The sequence below is a fragment of the Catharus ustulatus genome, chromosome 23 (genome assembly GCF_009819885.2).
Source record: "Catharus ustulatus isolate bCatUst1 chromosome 23, bCatUst1.pri.v2, whole genome shotgun sequence".
Lineage (NCBI taxonomy): Eukaryota > Metazoa > Chordata > Aves > Passeriformes > Turdidae > Catharus > Catharus ustulatus.
The window spans coordinates 64978-77724 of record NC_046243.1 but is presented as its reverse complement, the minus strand read 5'-3'; the positions used below and the strand labels follow the sequence as shown (position 1 = coordinate 77724).

Sequence of the window (12747 nt, the reverse complement as noted above, 5' to 3'; positions counted from 1 at the left end):
GGGATTTGGAGGCAGAAAAAAACCGGGAGGGAGGAAAAACGGGATGGGGCAGAGCTGCACTGAAAATAAAATATCCCAGGAATTCCCAGAACATTCCAGAGCCTCCCTCCTGCCCCAAAATTCCTGCTGGGAAAGATCTCCTTATCCCAAAGCTGCTCCCAGATCTTTGATTTACCTGGATTTGCATCCCATGAAGGGCAGAAGGTCTGGGGACAGAGCTGGGGACACCCTGGGCACTGGGATTTGTGCCTTGGGAATTCTGAGCTGCCTGCCACAGGAACCATGGAATGATCTGGAATCCCAGCCAGCAGGGAATAAACCCCAGCAGGAATTAAAAATCCCTTTTTTAAAATTCCCTGGATGTTCTGGCAGCTCTCTGTGCACCCCTGGCCCTTTTCTGGGGACTGGAGGAATTTCCTGATTTTTTCCCCCTCAATCCAAGCCTGGCTCAGGTTGGGAAAAAGGAGCAAAGCCCAAAAGCCACAGGACAGAATCTCCCAAAGGAGAGGAAAAAGCAGCAGAGGGTGGAAATTCCAGTGGGGTTTGGGGCTGGTTCTGCAGGAACATCCCAAAAGATTTTAGGGAAGGGCTTGGGAACCCCAGAGAGCTGCTCCAGTGCTGGGGAAAGCTCAGAGCTGCTCTGGGAATTCCTGCAGGGGGATGCCATGGGAGGGGAGAGGAGGGGATGGGAAATCAGGGGGGGTTCAGCCCCAAAACTGCCCCAAAATTTGGGAGATTTCTCATTTCCAGGGAGTCAGAACAGGGCTGGGACCCCAAACCTGCCCCAAATTTGGGAATTTCTCATTTCCAGGGAGTCAGAACAGGGCTGGGGCCCCAAAGCTGCCCCAAATTTGGGGATTTCTCATTTCCAGGGACAGGGCTGGGGCACATCCAGGGGGTTCAGCCCCAAAACTGCCCCAGATTTGGGGATTTCTCATTTCCAGGGCAGCCAGGATAGGGCTGGGACCCCAAATCTGCCCCAAATTTGGGGATTTCTCATTTCCAGGGAGCCAGGACAGGGCTGGGGCACATCCAGGGAATTCAACCCCAAATCTGCCCCAAATTTGGGAGATTTCTCATTTCCAGAGAGCCAGGATGGGGCTGGGGCTCCAGAGCTGCCCCAAATTTCGGGATTTCTCATTTTCCAGGGAGCCAGGACAGGGCTGGGACCCCAGAACTGCCTCAAATTTGGGAGATTTTTCATTTCCTGGGAGCCAGGATGGGGCTGGGGCCCCAGAGCTGCCCCAAATTTGGGGATTTCTCATTTTCCAGGGAGCCAGGACAGGCCTGGGGCACATCCAGGGGGTTCAGCCCCAGAACTACCCCAAATTTTGGGACTTCTCATTTCCTGGGAGCCAGGATAGGGATGGGACCCCAAAGCTGCTCCAAATTTGGGAGATTTCTCATTTCCTGGGACAGGGCTGGGGCACATCCAGGGGGTTCAACCCCAGAGCTGCCCCAAATTTTGGAATTTCTCAGTTCCAGGGAGCCAGGACAGGCCTGAGGCACATCCAGGATTTCCCAGCAGGAGAAAATCCAAGGGGCTGCTGCAGCCCTCAGGAAAACCCCACAGCTGGAAAAGGGGATCACAGCTGGAAAAGGGGATCACAGCTGGAAAAGGGGATCACAGCTGGAAAAGGGGATCACCCCAAATTTCTGGGATCATTCCTGTCCCCCCCAGCTCAGCCAGACCCCCAAAGCAAAGCCCAGAGAAGTGGCCACTGTCTGGTTTTCTTTAATAAAGATAGGAAGGATTTGTGTTCTCCTGTTAAGGCAAGGATCTGCTGCTGCTGCTCAGCCCTGGGGGCAGCTCTGATTACACAAAAAAAAGCTGAATTACACCTCAGACCAAAGGATTACATTGTAGAGACGATCTAGAATTAAAAAAACCAAACCAAAAATAAATCCCATGTGGTTTCCTTCTGATTCCCTGTCCTGAGTCCAGTTGCAGGCCAGATTCTGAGGTACAAGACAATAAATTAAAAGTTCATTCCAAGTGCAGGGATCTCAGTGTGTCGTTTTCTTCACCCCCTTCCCGAATTTGGCATCGAGTCCAAGGCCTGGGAGGAGACAAAACACAAAATTTGTGCTCTGAAAAGCAGCAGGGAGTTGGGAATTTTGGGGAAAATCAGCTATATTTATTATTTGTATTTTATTTTTATATTATTCCCTGTTATTGCCCTCCTGCTGAGAACACTGCCACCTGTGACTCTGCAGATGAAACCCCAGTGATGTGGGGGCTCATTTTTCACTTGGAGCTGCAACCTGTACAGAAACCCCAAGGATTCCCTCCAGACTCACCTGTACAAAAACTCCAGTGCTGGGAGTTCCACCCTGTACAAACCCCAGTGCTTGGAGTTCTATCCTGTACAAAAACCCCAAGGATTCCCTCCAGACTCCCCCTGCACAAAGCCCAGGACCCCCACACTCACCTGTACAAACCCCAGTGCTGGGTGAGTTCATTTTCCACCCTGTACAAACCCCAGGACTCTCCCCAGACTCACCTGTACAAACCCCAGAGATTTTGTGCCAGACTCACCTGTACAAACTCCAGAATTCCTTCCACACTCACCTGTACAAACCCCAGTGCTGTGAGTCCATTTTCCACCCTGTACAAACCCCAGAATTCCTTCCACACTCACCTGTACAAACCCCAGTGCTGAGTTCCACCCTGTACAAACCCCCAGGGATCCCCCAGACTCACTTGTACAAACCCAGACTCACCTGTACAAACCCCAGTGCTTTGAGTTCATTTTCCCCCTGCACAAACCCCAGGATCCCCCCAGACTCACCTGTACAAACCCCAGGGATTCTGTGCCAGACTCACCTGTACAAACCCCAGAATTCCTTCCAGACTCATCCTGTACAAACCCCAATGCTGTGAGTTCATTTTCCATTCTACACCCTGTACAAACCCCAGAGCTGTGAGTTCCATTTTCTACCCTGTACAAACCCCAGGATCCCCCACACTCACCTGTACAAACCCCAGAATTCCTTCCAGACTCACCTGTACAAACCCCAGGATTCTCTCCAGACTCTCCCTGTACAAACCCCAGTGCTGTGTGAGTTCATTTTCCATTCTACACCCTGTACAAACCCCAGAGCTGTGTGAGTTCTATCCTGTACAAACCCCAGGATCCTGTGCCAGACTCACCTGTACAAACCCCAGGACCCCCAGACTCACCTGTACAATCCCCAGAGATTCTGTGCCACACTCACCTGCACAAACCCCGGAATTCCTTCCACACTCACCTGCACAAAGCTCAGGATCCCCCAGACTCACCTGTACAATCCCCAGTGCTGTGAGTTCCATTTTCCCCCCGCACAAACCCCAGAATTCCCCCCAGATTCACCTGCACAAACCCCAGTGCTGTAAGTTCATTCTGCCCCCTGCACAAACCCCACAATTCCCCCCACACTCACCTGTACAAACCCCAGTACTTTGAGTTCCATTTTGCCCCCTGTACAAACCCCAGGATCCCCCCAGACTCACCTCTACAAACCCAGACTCACCTGTACAATCCCCAGTGCTCTGAGTCCATTTTCCACCCTGTACAAACCCCGAAATTCCTTCCAGACTCACCTGTACAAACCCCAGGATTCTCTCCAGACTCTCCCTGTACAAACCCCAATGCTGTGAGTTCATTTTCCATTCTACACCCTGTACAAACCCCAGTGCTGTGTGAGTTCTATCCTGTACAAACCCCCAGAATTCCCCCCAGACTCACCTGTACAAACCCCAGACTCACCTGTACAATCCCCAGTGCTGTGAGTTCATTTTCCCCCTGCACAAACCCCGGGATCCCCCAGACTCACCTGTACAAACCCCAGAGATTTTGTGCCAGACTCACCTGTACAAACCCCAGAATTCCTTCCACACTGACCTGTACAAACCCAGACTCACCTGTACAAACCCCAGGGATTTTGTGCCACACTCACCCTGTACAAACCCCAGTGCTGTGAGTCCATTTTCCACCCTGCACAAACCCCAGAATTCCTTCCACACTCACCTGTACAAACCCCAGTGCTGAGTTCCACCCTGTACAAACCCCCAGGGATCCCCCAGACTCACCTCTACAAACCCACACTCACCTGTACAATCTCCAGTGCTGTGAGTTCCATTTTCCACCCTGTACAAACCCCAGGACCCCCAGACTCACCTGTACAAACCCCAGGATCCCCAGACTCTCCCTGTACAAACCCCAGAGCTGTGAGTTTATTTTCCACTCTGCACCCTGTACAAACCCCAGGATTCTGTGCCACACTCACCTGTACAAACCCCAGAATTCCCCCCAGACTCACCTGTACAATCCCCAGTGCTGTGAGTTCCATTTTCCACCCTGTACAAACCCCAGAATTCTCCCCACACTCACCTGTACAATCCCCAGGGATTCTGTGCCAGACTCACCTGTACAATCCCCAGACTCACCTGTACAATCCCCAGTACTCTGAGTTCATTTCCCCCCTGCACAACCCCCAGGACCCCCCAGACTCACCCAGGAACACCAGCACCGTGCCCACCCACTGCAGGGGGCTGATGGGGTTGGCAAAGAGCACCACGGACGCCAGGATGGTGAAGAACTTGCGCGTGGTGGTGAGGATGGAGCAGGTCAGGGGCCCGAAGTACACCACGGTCATGAAGATGAAACTCTGCCCCAAAACCACGAGAGGCTGTCAGGGGCACTGCCAGGGAAATCCCAAATCCCCAAAACCCTAAAGCTCCAAACCCCTGAACCTCCAAAACCCCTAAATCTCAAAAATCCTAAATCCCCAAAACCCCTAAATCCTCAAACTCTTAAATCTCCAAACCCTTAAATCTCCAAACCCCCCTAAATCTCCAAAACCCCTAAATCCCCAAAATCCTAAATCCCCAAAACCCCCAAATCTCCAAAATCCTAAATCCCCAAAACCCTAAATCTCCCAGTCCCAAAATCTCCAAAACCCCTGAATGTCCAAAACTCCTGAATCTCCAAAACCCCCTAAATCTCCCAGTCCCTAAATGTCCAAAACCTCTAAATCTCCAAAATCCTAAATCCCCAAAACCCCTAAATGTCCAAACCCTCAAATCTCCCAACCCCCCTAAATCCTCAAACCCCTGAATCTCCCAAATCCCTGAATCTTCCCAGTCCCAAGATCTCCAAAACCCTTAAATCTCCCAGTCCCAAAATCTCCAAACCCCCTAAATCTCCAAAACCCCTAAATCTCCCCAGTCCCAAAAATCTCCAGACCCTGGGGTTTTAGAGTTAAAGTGGGTTTATGGAATACTGGGATGGGGCAGGCCCAGATCCCTTGGGAATTCCATCCCAGCCCCTCCCAGGGAAGGAAAATCCCAAATGGTATCACCTCAAATCCTGTTTTTGTGTGGGTTAAAGTGGGTTTGTGGAATCCTAGGATGGGCTGGAGGAGCCTTGGAGCTCATCCTGGAGTATCAGGGATGGGACAGGAACAGATTCTCTGGGAATTCCATCCCAGCCCCTCCCAGGGAAGGAAAATCCCAAAGAGCATCACTTGAAATCCTGTTTTTGTGTGGGTTAAAGTGGGTTTGTGAAATGCTGGGATGGGGCAGGGTCAGATCCCTTGGGAATTGCTTGCCAGCCCTTCCCAGGGAAGGAAACCCCAAATCCCAAACTCCAAATCCCAAACCCCTAAACCCCAAACTCCAAATCCCAAACCCCCAAATCCCAAATCCCTGCCCAGACCTGGCCCAGGGCGCTGGTGAGGCCGAACAGGAGGATGTTGGAGATGATGCTGGGGTAACGCTGCGTGAAACTCAGGAACTCCCAGAGCTCCCCTGTGAACAGGATCCCTGCAGAGCAGCCCTGGGTCAGCACCACAACCCCAAAACCCCAAAACCAGGGAGGGACCCACACACAAAGGGGGAAACAGCAGCACGAGCAGCAATCAACCTCGGGTTAATTAGTGAAAGGAGGATCATTAACCGGGATCAAATTCCAACAGAGCAGGCCCTGATTAATTAATCAGCAGAGCTATTGCCTAATCCTGCAATGGTTTGGGCTGGGAAGGACCTTGAAGTTCCTCCAGGGCCAGGGGCACCTCCCAGCCCTGGTTCTGATCCCTGGGGCTGCTCTGGCACCTCCCAGCCCTGGTTCTGATCCCCTGGGGCTGCTCTGAGAGCTCCCAGCCCTGGTTCTGATCCCCTGGGGCTGGCTCTGAGAGCTCCCAGCCCTCCCAGCCCTGGTTCTGCTCCCCTGGGAGCTCTCAGCCCTCCTGGGCTCTGGTTCTGCTCCCTTCTGGTTCTGCTCTGAGAGCTCCCAGCCCTGGTTCTGCTCTGGCTCTGATGCTCTGGAGCTGCTCTGGGAGCTCTCAGCCCTCCTGGGCTCTGTTCCTGATCCCCTGGGGATGCTTTAAGAGCTCCCAGCCCTGGTTCTGATCCCCTGGTTCTGCTCTGGGAGCTCCCAGCCCTGGTTCTGCTCTGGTTCTGCTCTGAGAGCTCCCAGCCCTGGTTCTGATCCCTGGGGCTGCTCTGGCACCTCCCAGCCCTGGTTCTGATCCCTGGGGCTGCTCTGGGAGCTCCCAGCCCTGGTTCTGATCTGGGTTCTGATCCTCTAGGGCTGCTCTGAGAGCTCCCAGCCCTCCTGGGCTCTGGTTCTGCTCCCACCTGGGACTGCTCTGTGAGCTCCCAGCCCTGGTTTTGCCCTGGTTCTGATCCCCTGGTTCTGCTCTGAGAGCTCCCAGCTCTGGTTCTGATCCCTGGGGCTGCTCTGAGAGCTCCCAGCCCTGGTCCTGATCCCCTGGAGCATCTCTGAGAGCTCCCAGCCCTGGTTCTGATCTGTTCCTGCTCTGAGAGCTCCCAGCCCTCCCAGCCCTGGTTTTGATCTGGCTCTGATGCTCTGGAGCTGCTCTGGGAGCTCTCAGCCCTCCTGGGCTCTGTTCCTGATCCTCTGGGGATGCTCTGGGAGCTCCCAGCCCTGGCTCTGCTCTGTTCCTGCTCCCTTCTGGTTCTGCTCTGGATTCTGATCCCCCAGTTCTGCTCTGTTCCTGCTCCAGGAGCTCCCAGCCCTGGTTCTGATCCAGGAGCTCCCAGCCCTCCTGGGCTCTGGTTTTTGCTCCCACCTGGAGCTGGAGCTGCTCTGGGAGCTCCAGGTGGGCCATGAACAAACAAACAAACAAACCAACCAAACCCCCAACAAAACTGAGCCCCAGGGTGTCCTAAAACACCCCAGGGTGCCCCAGAGAGCCCCAGGCCCAGCCCAGGCCCCTCACCTGCCCCCAGGAACAGCGTGGACCAGAGGTTGACGTTGAGCATCATGTGGTTGGAGCTGGTCTGGTAGTGAGCCCTCATGTGGTCCTGGGACACCCCTGTGAGCCCGTCCAGGGTCAGGGACAGCAGCTGGGGACAGGCAGGGGACACACAGGGGACACACAGGGGATGGACATACAGACACACAGACACTGTCAGGCCCAGGTTCTTCCCCCCAGGGAAAATGCCAATTCCCCCATTTTCATAGCAGGGGTTGTTAATTGGGGGGTTGTTAATTGGGGGTTGTTAATTGGGGTGTGCAGAGCACAGCAGGCTCCTCTCACCCCCACCTGTCCTGCCACAGCTCCAAGGCACACCTGAGTCCCAGGGTTAATCCCAGGTGTAAATCCCACCTGAATCCCAGGGTTAATCCCAGGTGTAAATCCCACCTGAGACCCAGGTTAATCCCAGGAGTAAATCCCACAGGAGTCCCAGGGTTAATCCCAGGAGTAAATCCCACCTGAATCCCAGGGTTAATCCCAGGTGTAAATCCCACCTGAAACCTGGCAATTTATCCCATCTGAGGAATAAATCCCACCTGAATCCCAGGGTTAATCCCAGGTGTAAATCCCACCTGAAACCCCAGAATTTATCCAGTTGAAGAATAAATCCCACCTGAGTCTCAGGTTAATCCCAGGACTAAATCCCACCTGAGTCCCAGGTTTATCCCAAGTGCAAATCCCACCTGAAACCCCAGAATTTATCCCATCTGAGGTGTAAATCCCACCTGAATCCCAGGGTTAATCCCAGCTGTAAATCCCACCTGAATCCCTGGAATTGATCCCAGGTGTGACCCCAAGCCCAGCCCTGTGGGGTCCCAGCATGTCCCAGTGTGTCCCCAGTGGATCCCAGCATGTCCCAGTGGATCCCAGCGTGTCCCAGCATGTCCCAGTGGATCCCTGGGGGTCCCAGTGGATCCCAGCGTGTCCCAGCCCTCACCAGCAGCAGCTCCCCGTAGCCAAAGACGTGCTCAGTGTCCCCTGTCCCCTTTTTGGGCTTGTAGAGGAACAGGGCCACACCAGCCACGATCAGCAGCACACACAGGTACTTGGCTGGGGGGTACTTCTTCTTCAGCAGGGTCACCCCCAGCAGCATCACTGGGGACAAAAAATACAGGGACAGCAGTTAAACCCTGACAGAATGTCCCTGGGGACAGCAGGGGACAAAAAATACAGGGACAGCAGTTAAACCCTGACAGAATAACCCTGGGGACAGCAGGGGACAAAAAATACAGGGACAGCAGTTAAACCCTTAGAGAGTGTCCCTGGGGACAGCAGGGGTCAGAAACTGCCCCCAAAATCCACCCACAGAAATTAAATCCCTGCAAAGTCACCCCCAGGAACATCACTGGGGACAAGGGACATTAAAAACTGCCCCCAAACCCACCCAGAGCAATGAAATCCCTACAAAATCATTCTAGGAATGTCCCTGGGCACAAGGGATATCAAAAACTGCCCCCAAAACCCACCCAGAGCAGTTAAACCCCTGCAGAGTCATCCCAGGAACAGCCCTGGGGACAAGGGACATCAGAAATTGTCCCCAGAATCCACCCACAGAAATTAAACCCCTACAAAATCATCTCCAGGAATATCACTGGGGACAAGGGACATCAAAAATTGTCCCCAGAATCCATCCACAACAATTAAACTCTTAAAAAAAATCACCCCAGGAACATCTCTGGGCAAAGGAGGGGTCCAAAACTGTCCCCAAAATCCAGGGCAATGAAATCCCTACAGAGTCACCCCAGGAACATCCCTGGGGACACTGAACCTCTCCCACCAACCCCAAATCCCCCCTGGGCCCAGCCCAGGCACAGAAATCCCCCAGACCCCAAAAACCCAAAACTGGGGATTCCTCACCTGGGATGGGCTTGCAGGACTTGCCCAGGACCTGGAAGGGAAGAGGGGAGTGAAGGAGGCACGGCCCAAAGGGGACCCCAAAAACGAGACCCCAAAATGAGACCCCAAAGTGGGACCCCAAAAACGAGACCCCAAAACGGGACCCCAAAATCTCCCCAGGGCAACAACAGTGAAAGTTCAGCACCTACCTGCAAGGGGATTCCCCAATTAATTAACAACCCCCCCAATCAATTAACAACCCCCAATTTATTAATTAACAATCCCCCAATTAATTACCAATCCCCCAATTAATTAAGAGCTGCCCCCTAATCCTGGGGGTCTCTCTCAGCCCCTCCCTGCGCCCCCGGTGACACCAAAGGGACCCCAAAAAAATGAGAGCTGGGGTTGGTGTCACAGCTGTGTCCCCTCAGTGTCCCCCAGCCATGTCCTGTGTCCCCTCAGTGTCACATCTGTGTTCCTTCAGTGTCACAGCCGTGTCCCTGCCCATGTCCCCTGTGTCCCCTCAGTGTCTCTCAGCTGTGTCCCTGAACTTTGTCCCTGTGCTCCCCAACTTTGTCCCCTCAGTGTCACACAGCCATGTCCCCTCAGTGTCCCTGCCACATCCCCATGTCTCAGCCCATGTCCCCAGCCGCGTCCCCTCACTGTCACGGCCGTGCCCCCGTGTCCCCTCAGTGTCCCCATGTCCCTAGCCCATGTCCCCTCAGTGTCCCAGCCCAAGTCTCCATGTTCCCAGCCCATGTCCCCTCAGTGTCCCCATGTACCCAGCTGTGTCCCCTGAGTTTCCCAGCCGTGTCCCCATGTCCCAGCCCACGTCCTCATGTCCCCAGCCCATGTCCCCATGTTCCCTCAGTGTCCCCTCAGTGTCCCAGCCATGTCCCCTTGGTTTCCCAGCCCATGTCCCCAGCCCATGTCCCCAGCCATGTCTCCTCAGTGTCCCACCCCATGTCCCCTGTGTCCCCTCAGTGTCCCTGCCCTGTCCCCATATCCCTTCAGTGTCCCAGCCCACATCTTCATGTCCCCGTGTCCCCTCAGTGTCCCCGTGTCCCCACCCCATGTCCCCTCAGTTTCCCAGCCATGTCCCCTCAGTGTCCCCATGTCCCCAACCATGTCCCCTCAGCGTCCCAGCCATGCCCCCGTGTCCCCTCAGTGTCCCCGTGTCCCCATGTTCCAAGCCCACGTCCCAGCCCATGTCCCCAGCCATGTCCCCTCAGTTTCCCAGCCCATGTCCCCATGTCCCCTCAGTGTCCCCGTGTCCCCAGCCCATGTCCCCTCAGTGTCCCCATGTCCCCGTGTCCCCAGCCCATGTCCCCTCAGTGTCCCCTCAGTACCTGTGTGGGGTAGCTGACGAACTGCAGCGCGGCGTTGCTGGACACCATGGCGCCCAGGTAGGACAGGGAGCAGGCGCCGTACAGCCAGCCCCGCGTGCGGTCTGGCCGAGCAGCGTCCAGGAACTGCAGCACTGAGGGACAGTGACAATGGGGACAGTGACAATGGGGACAGGACAGTGACAGGGAGCAGGCGCCGTACAGCCAGCCCCGCGTGCGGTCCGGCCGAGTGGGGTCCAGGAACTGCAGCACTGAGGGACAGGGACAGTGACAATGACAATGGGGACAGGGACTGTGACAGGGATAGTGACAGGGAGAGTGACAGGGAGAGTGACAGGGGGGATAGGGACAGCGACATGGATACTGACAGGGACAGTGGGAACAGGGCGGTGACAGCGGGGACAGGGACAGCGGGAACAGGGATATCAGGGGACAGGAGGGACAGGGGGACGGGGAGACAGGGCTCAGGAGGGACAGGGACAGCAGGGGACGGCGGGGGACAAGGACAGTGGGGACAGGGACAGCAGGGGACATCAGGGACAGGGACAGCAGGGGACAGGGACAGCAGGGGACAGGGACAGCAGGGGACAGGGACAGAGGGGACAGGGCTCAGGAGGGACGGGGACAGAGGGGACAGCAGAGGACAGCAGAGGACAGCAGGGACAAGGCTCAGGAGGGACAGGGACAGCAGGGGACAGGGACAGCAGGGGACATCAGGGACAGGGACAGCAGGGTTCCCGGGGGTCCCGCACTTACGGAGCTTGGCGAAGGCCGCGTTGATCACGCACTGGATGAACACCAAGCTCAGCGCGTACTTGAACTTCTCCTGCTTCGCTCCCTCCCCGTAACGGCCCCGGGTGCTGCGGGACGGACAGGGGACACAGCGGGACAGGCACCGGTGACACCGGGGACACAACGGGACGGGCACCGGTGACACAGCGGGACAGGCACCGGTGACACCGGGCACAGACCCCGGCCGGCTCCGGCTCTGCCCCGCTCCCTGCTCTGCAGGGCCCCCAGCCCCGCGTGTCCCCCAGCCCCGCGTGTCCCCCCGGCCCGTCCCGTGTCCCTCTGTCCCCGTCCCGGCTCCCCCCGTCCCGTGTGCCCCCAGCCCCGCCGCGGTGTCCCCGCGCGGTGTCCCTCACATGCTCTCCTGCAGGATGCCATAGTAGAAGTAGCAGGCGAACACGCCGAGGAAGCAGACGGGCAGGCGGAGGCGCTCGGGCAGCCCCGCGGCCGCGCTCGCTCCCATGGTGGCGGCGGGGCCGCTCAGCGCGGGCGGCAGCTCCAGCGCCACATCCCGCGGCGCCCCGGGCGGCCTCATCGGCCCCCGCCGCGCCCGCCCCCGCCCCGCGCCGCCCCGCGCGCTGCCGGATCCGCCGCGGAGGGAAAAACGGGAGAAGAGCGCTGGGGACAGCGCGGAGCCGGGCGCGGGCTCCGCGCTGCGATCTCCGAACTGTCCCCAGGGCTGCACTCGCCGCGGTTCGGCCGCGATGGGACCAGCGGGGCGCGGAGAGGGGCAGGCAGTGCTGGGACACCCCAGCTGCGGGGGCCTTCGCGGGTGCGCGGCGCGCGCAGAAGCGCGCCCCGATGTGGAGCGCGGTGATTGGGTGTCCTGAGGGGGCGGGGAGCAGAAACGGGCGCTGATTGGCGGAGAGGTTCCTCTTACTCCCGGCGACCCCGAGCGGGGCCTTCCGGGGTCCTTCTGCCGGCCGGGCCACGGCCCGAACTTGGCGGGCGGAGGGACCGCGTACCGGCCCGCCTGTCCTGAGGCCCCGTTCAGTCGCTCCCGCTGCTCCAAGCCGTGCCTCTGGGAGTTTCCCGGGCTCGGCGGGGCATTACAGCAGCGAGTCGTGAAAATTGTTTGGCTAGGGATGGACGAACCCCCTCCATAGTGCTTTGTCCTTCACAGTTCCTCTCATCCTTACGGGAACTCCATCACAATTTCCAATCCCTGGGCTGGCACATCCCATTTGCAGGGCACTGCTCCCCGCAGGCTCCGCGGAGGAGCTGCCGGTGCTGCAATTCGCGAGGCTTCACACCGCGAGGCAGCTCTGGAAGCTCCTCGGCCCTGCCCGCACCCACCACGGCGGCCTCGGGAACGGGCGCGCCGTTCCAACCCCATGCCCTTATCAAAGATGGCGGCCGCCACAGCCGCCCCTGCCCGGAGCGCGCGGCCCGAATCAATGATGGCGGCGCGCGGCTTCACTGCCGGCTCCGCCTGCCCGGCTCCAAGATGGCGGGCGATCACGTGACGGGGGGTGTGGGCCGCGTCCCGGCGGAAGCGTGAGGGACCGAGCAG

General features: G+C 57.3%; 1 protein-coding gene across 2 annotated transcripts; it reads right to left on the bottom strand.

Moving 5' to 3' along the window:
• Positions 1–1719: 1719 nt before the first annotated feature.
• Positions 1720–11752, bottom strand: SLC35B1 (solute carrier family 35 member B1). Of its 2 annotated transcripts, XM_033079264.1 has the most exons (10): positions 11591–11731; positions 11202–11305; positions 10644–10696; positions 10449–10526; positions 9121–9151; positions 8201–8358; positions 7225–7351; positions 5700–5806; positions 4497–4650; positions 1720–2060 (listed from the first exon to the last, which is right to left on the bottom strand). In XM_033079264.1, exons 1-10 carry the CDS (start codon positions 11695–11697, stop codon positions 2008–2010), a joined length of 972 nt encoding a protein of 323 aa, XP_032935155.1. In that variant the 5' UTR covers positions 11698–11731; the 3' UTR covers positions 1720–2007. The 2 variants fall into 2 exon arrangements, with proteins under 2 accessions (XP_032935155.1, XP_032935154.1); XM_033079263.1 differs by lacking the exon at positions 10644–10696 and having other exon boundaries at positions 10449–10579; positions 11591–11752.
• Positions 11753–12747: the final 995 nt, after the last annotated feature.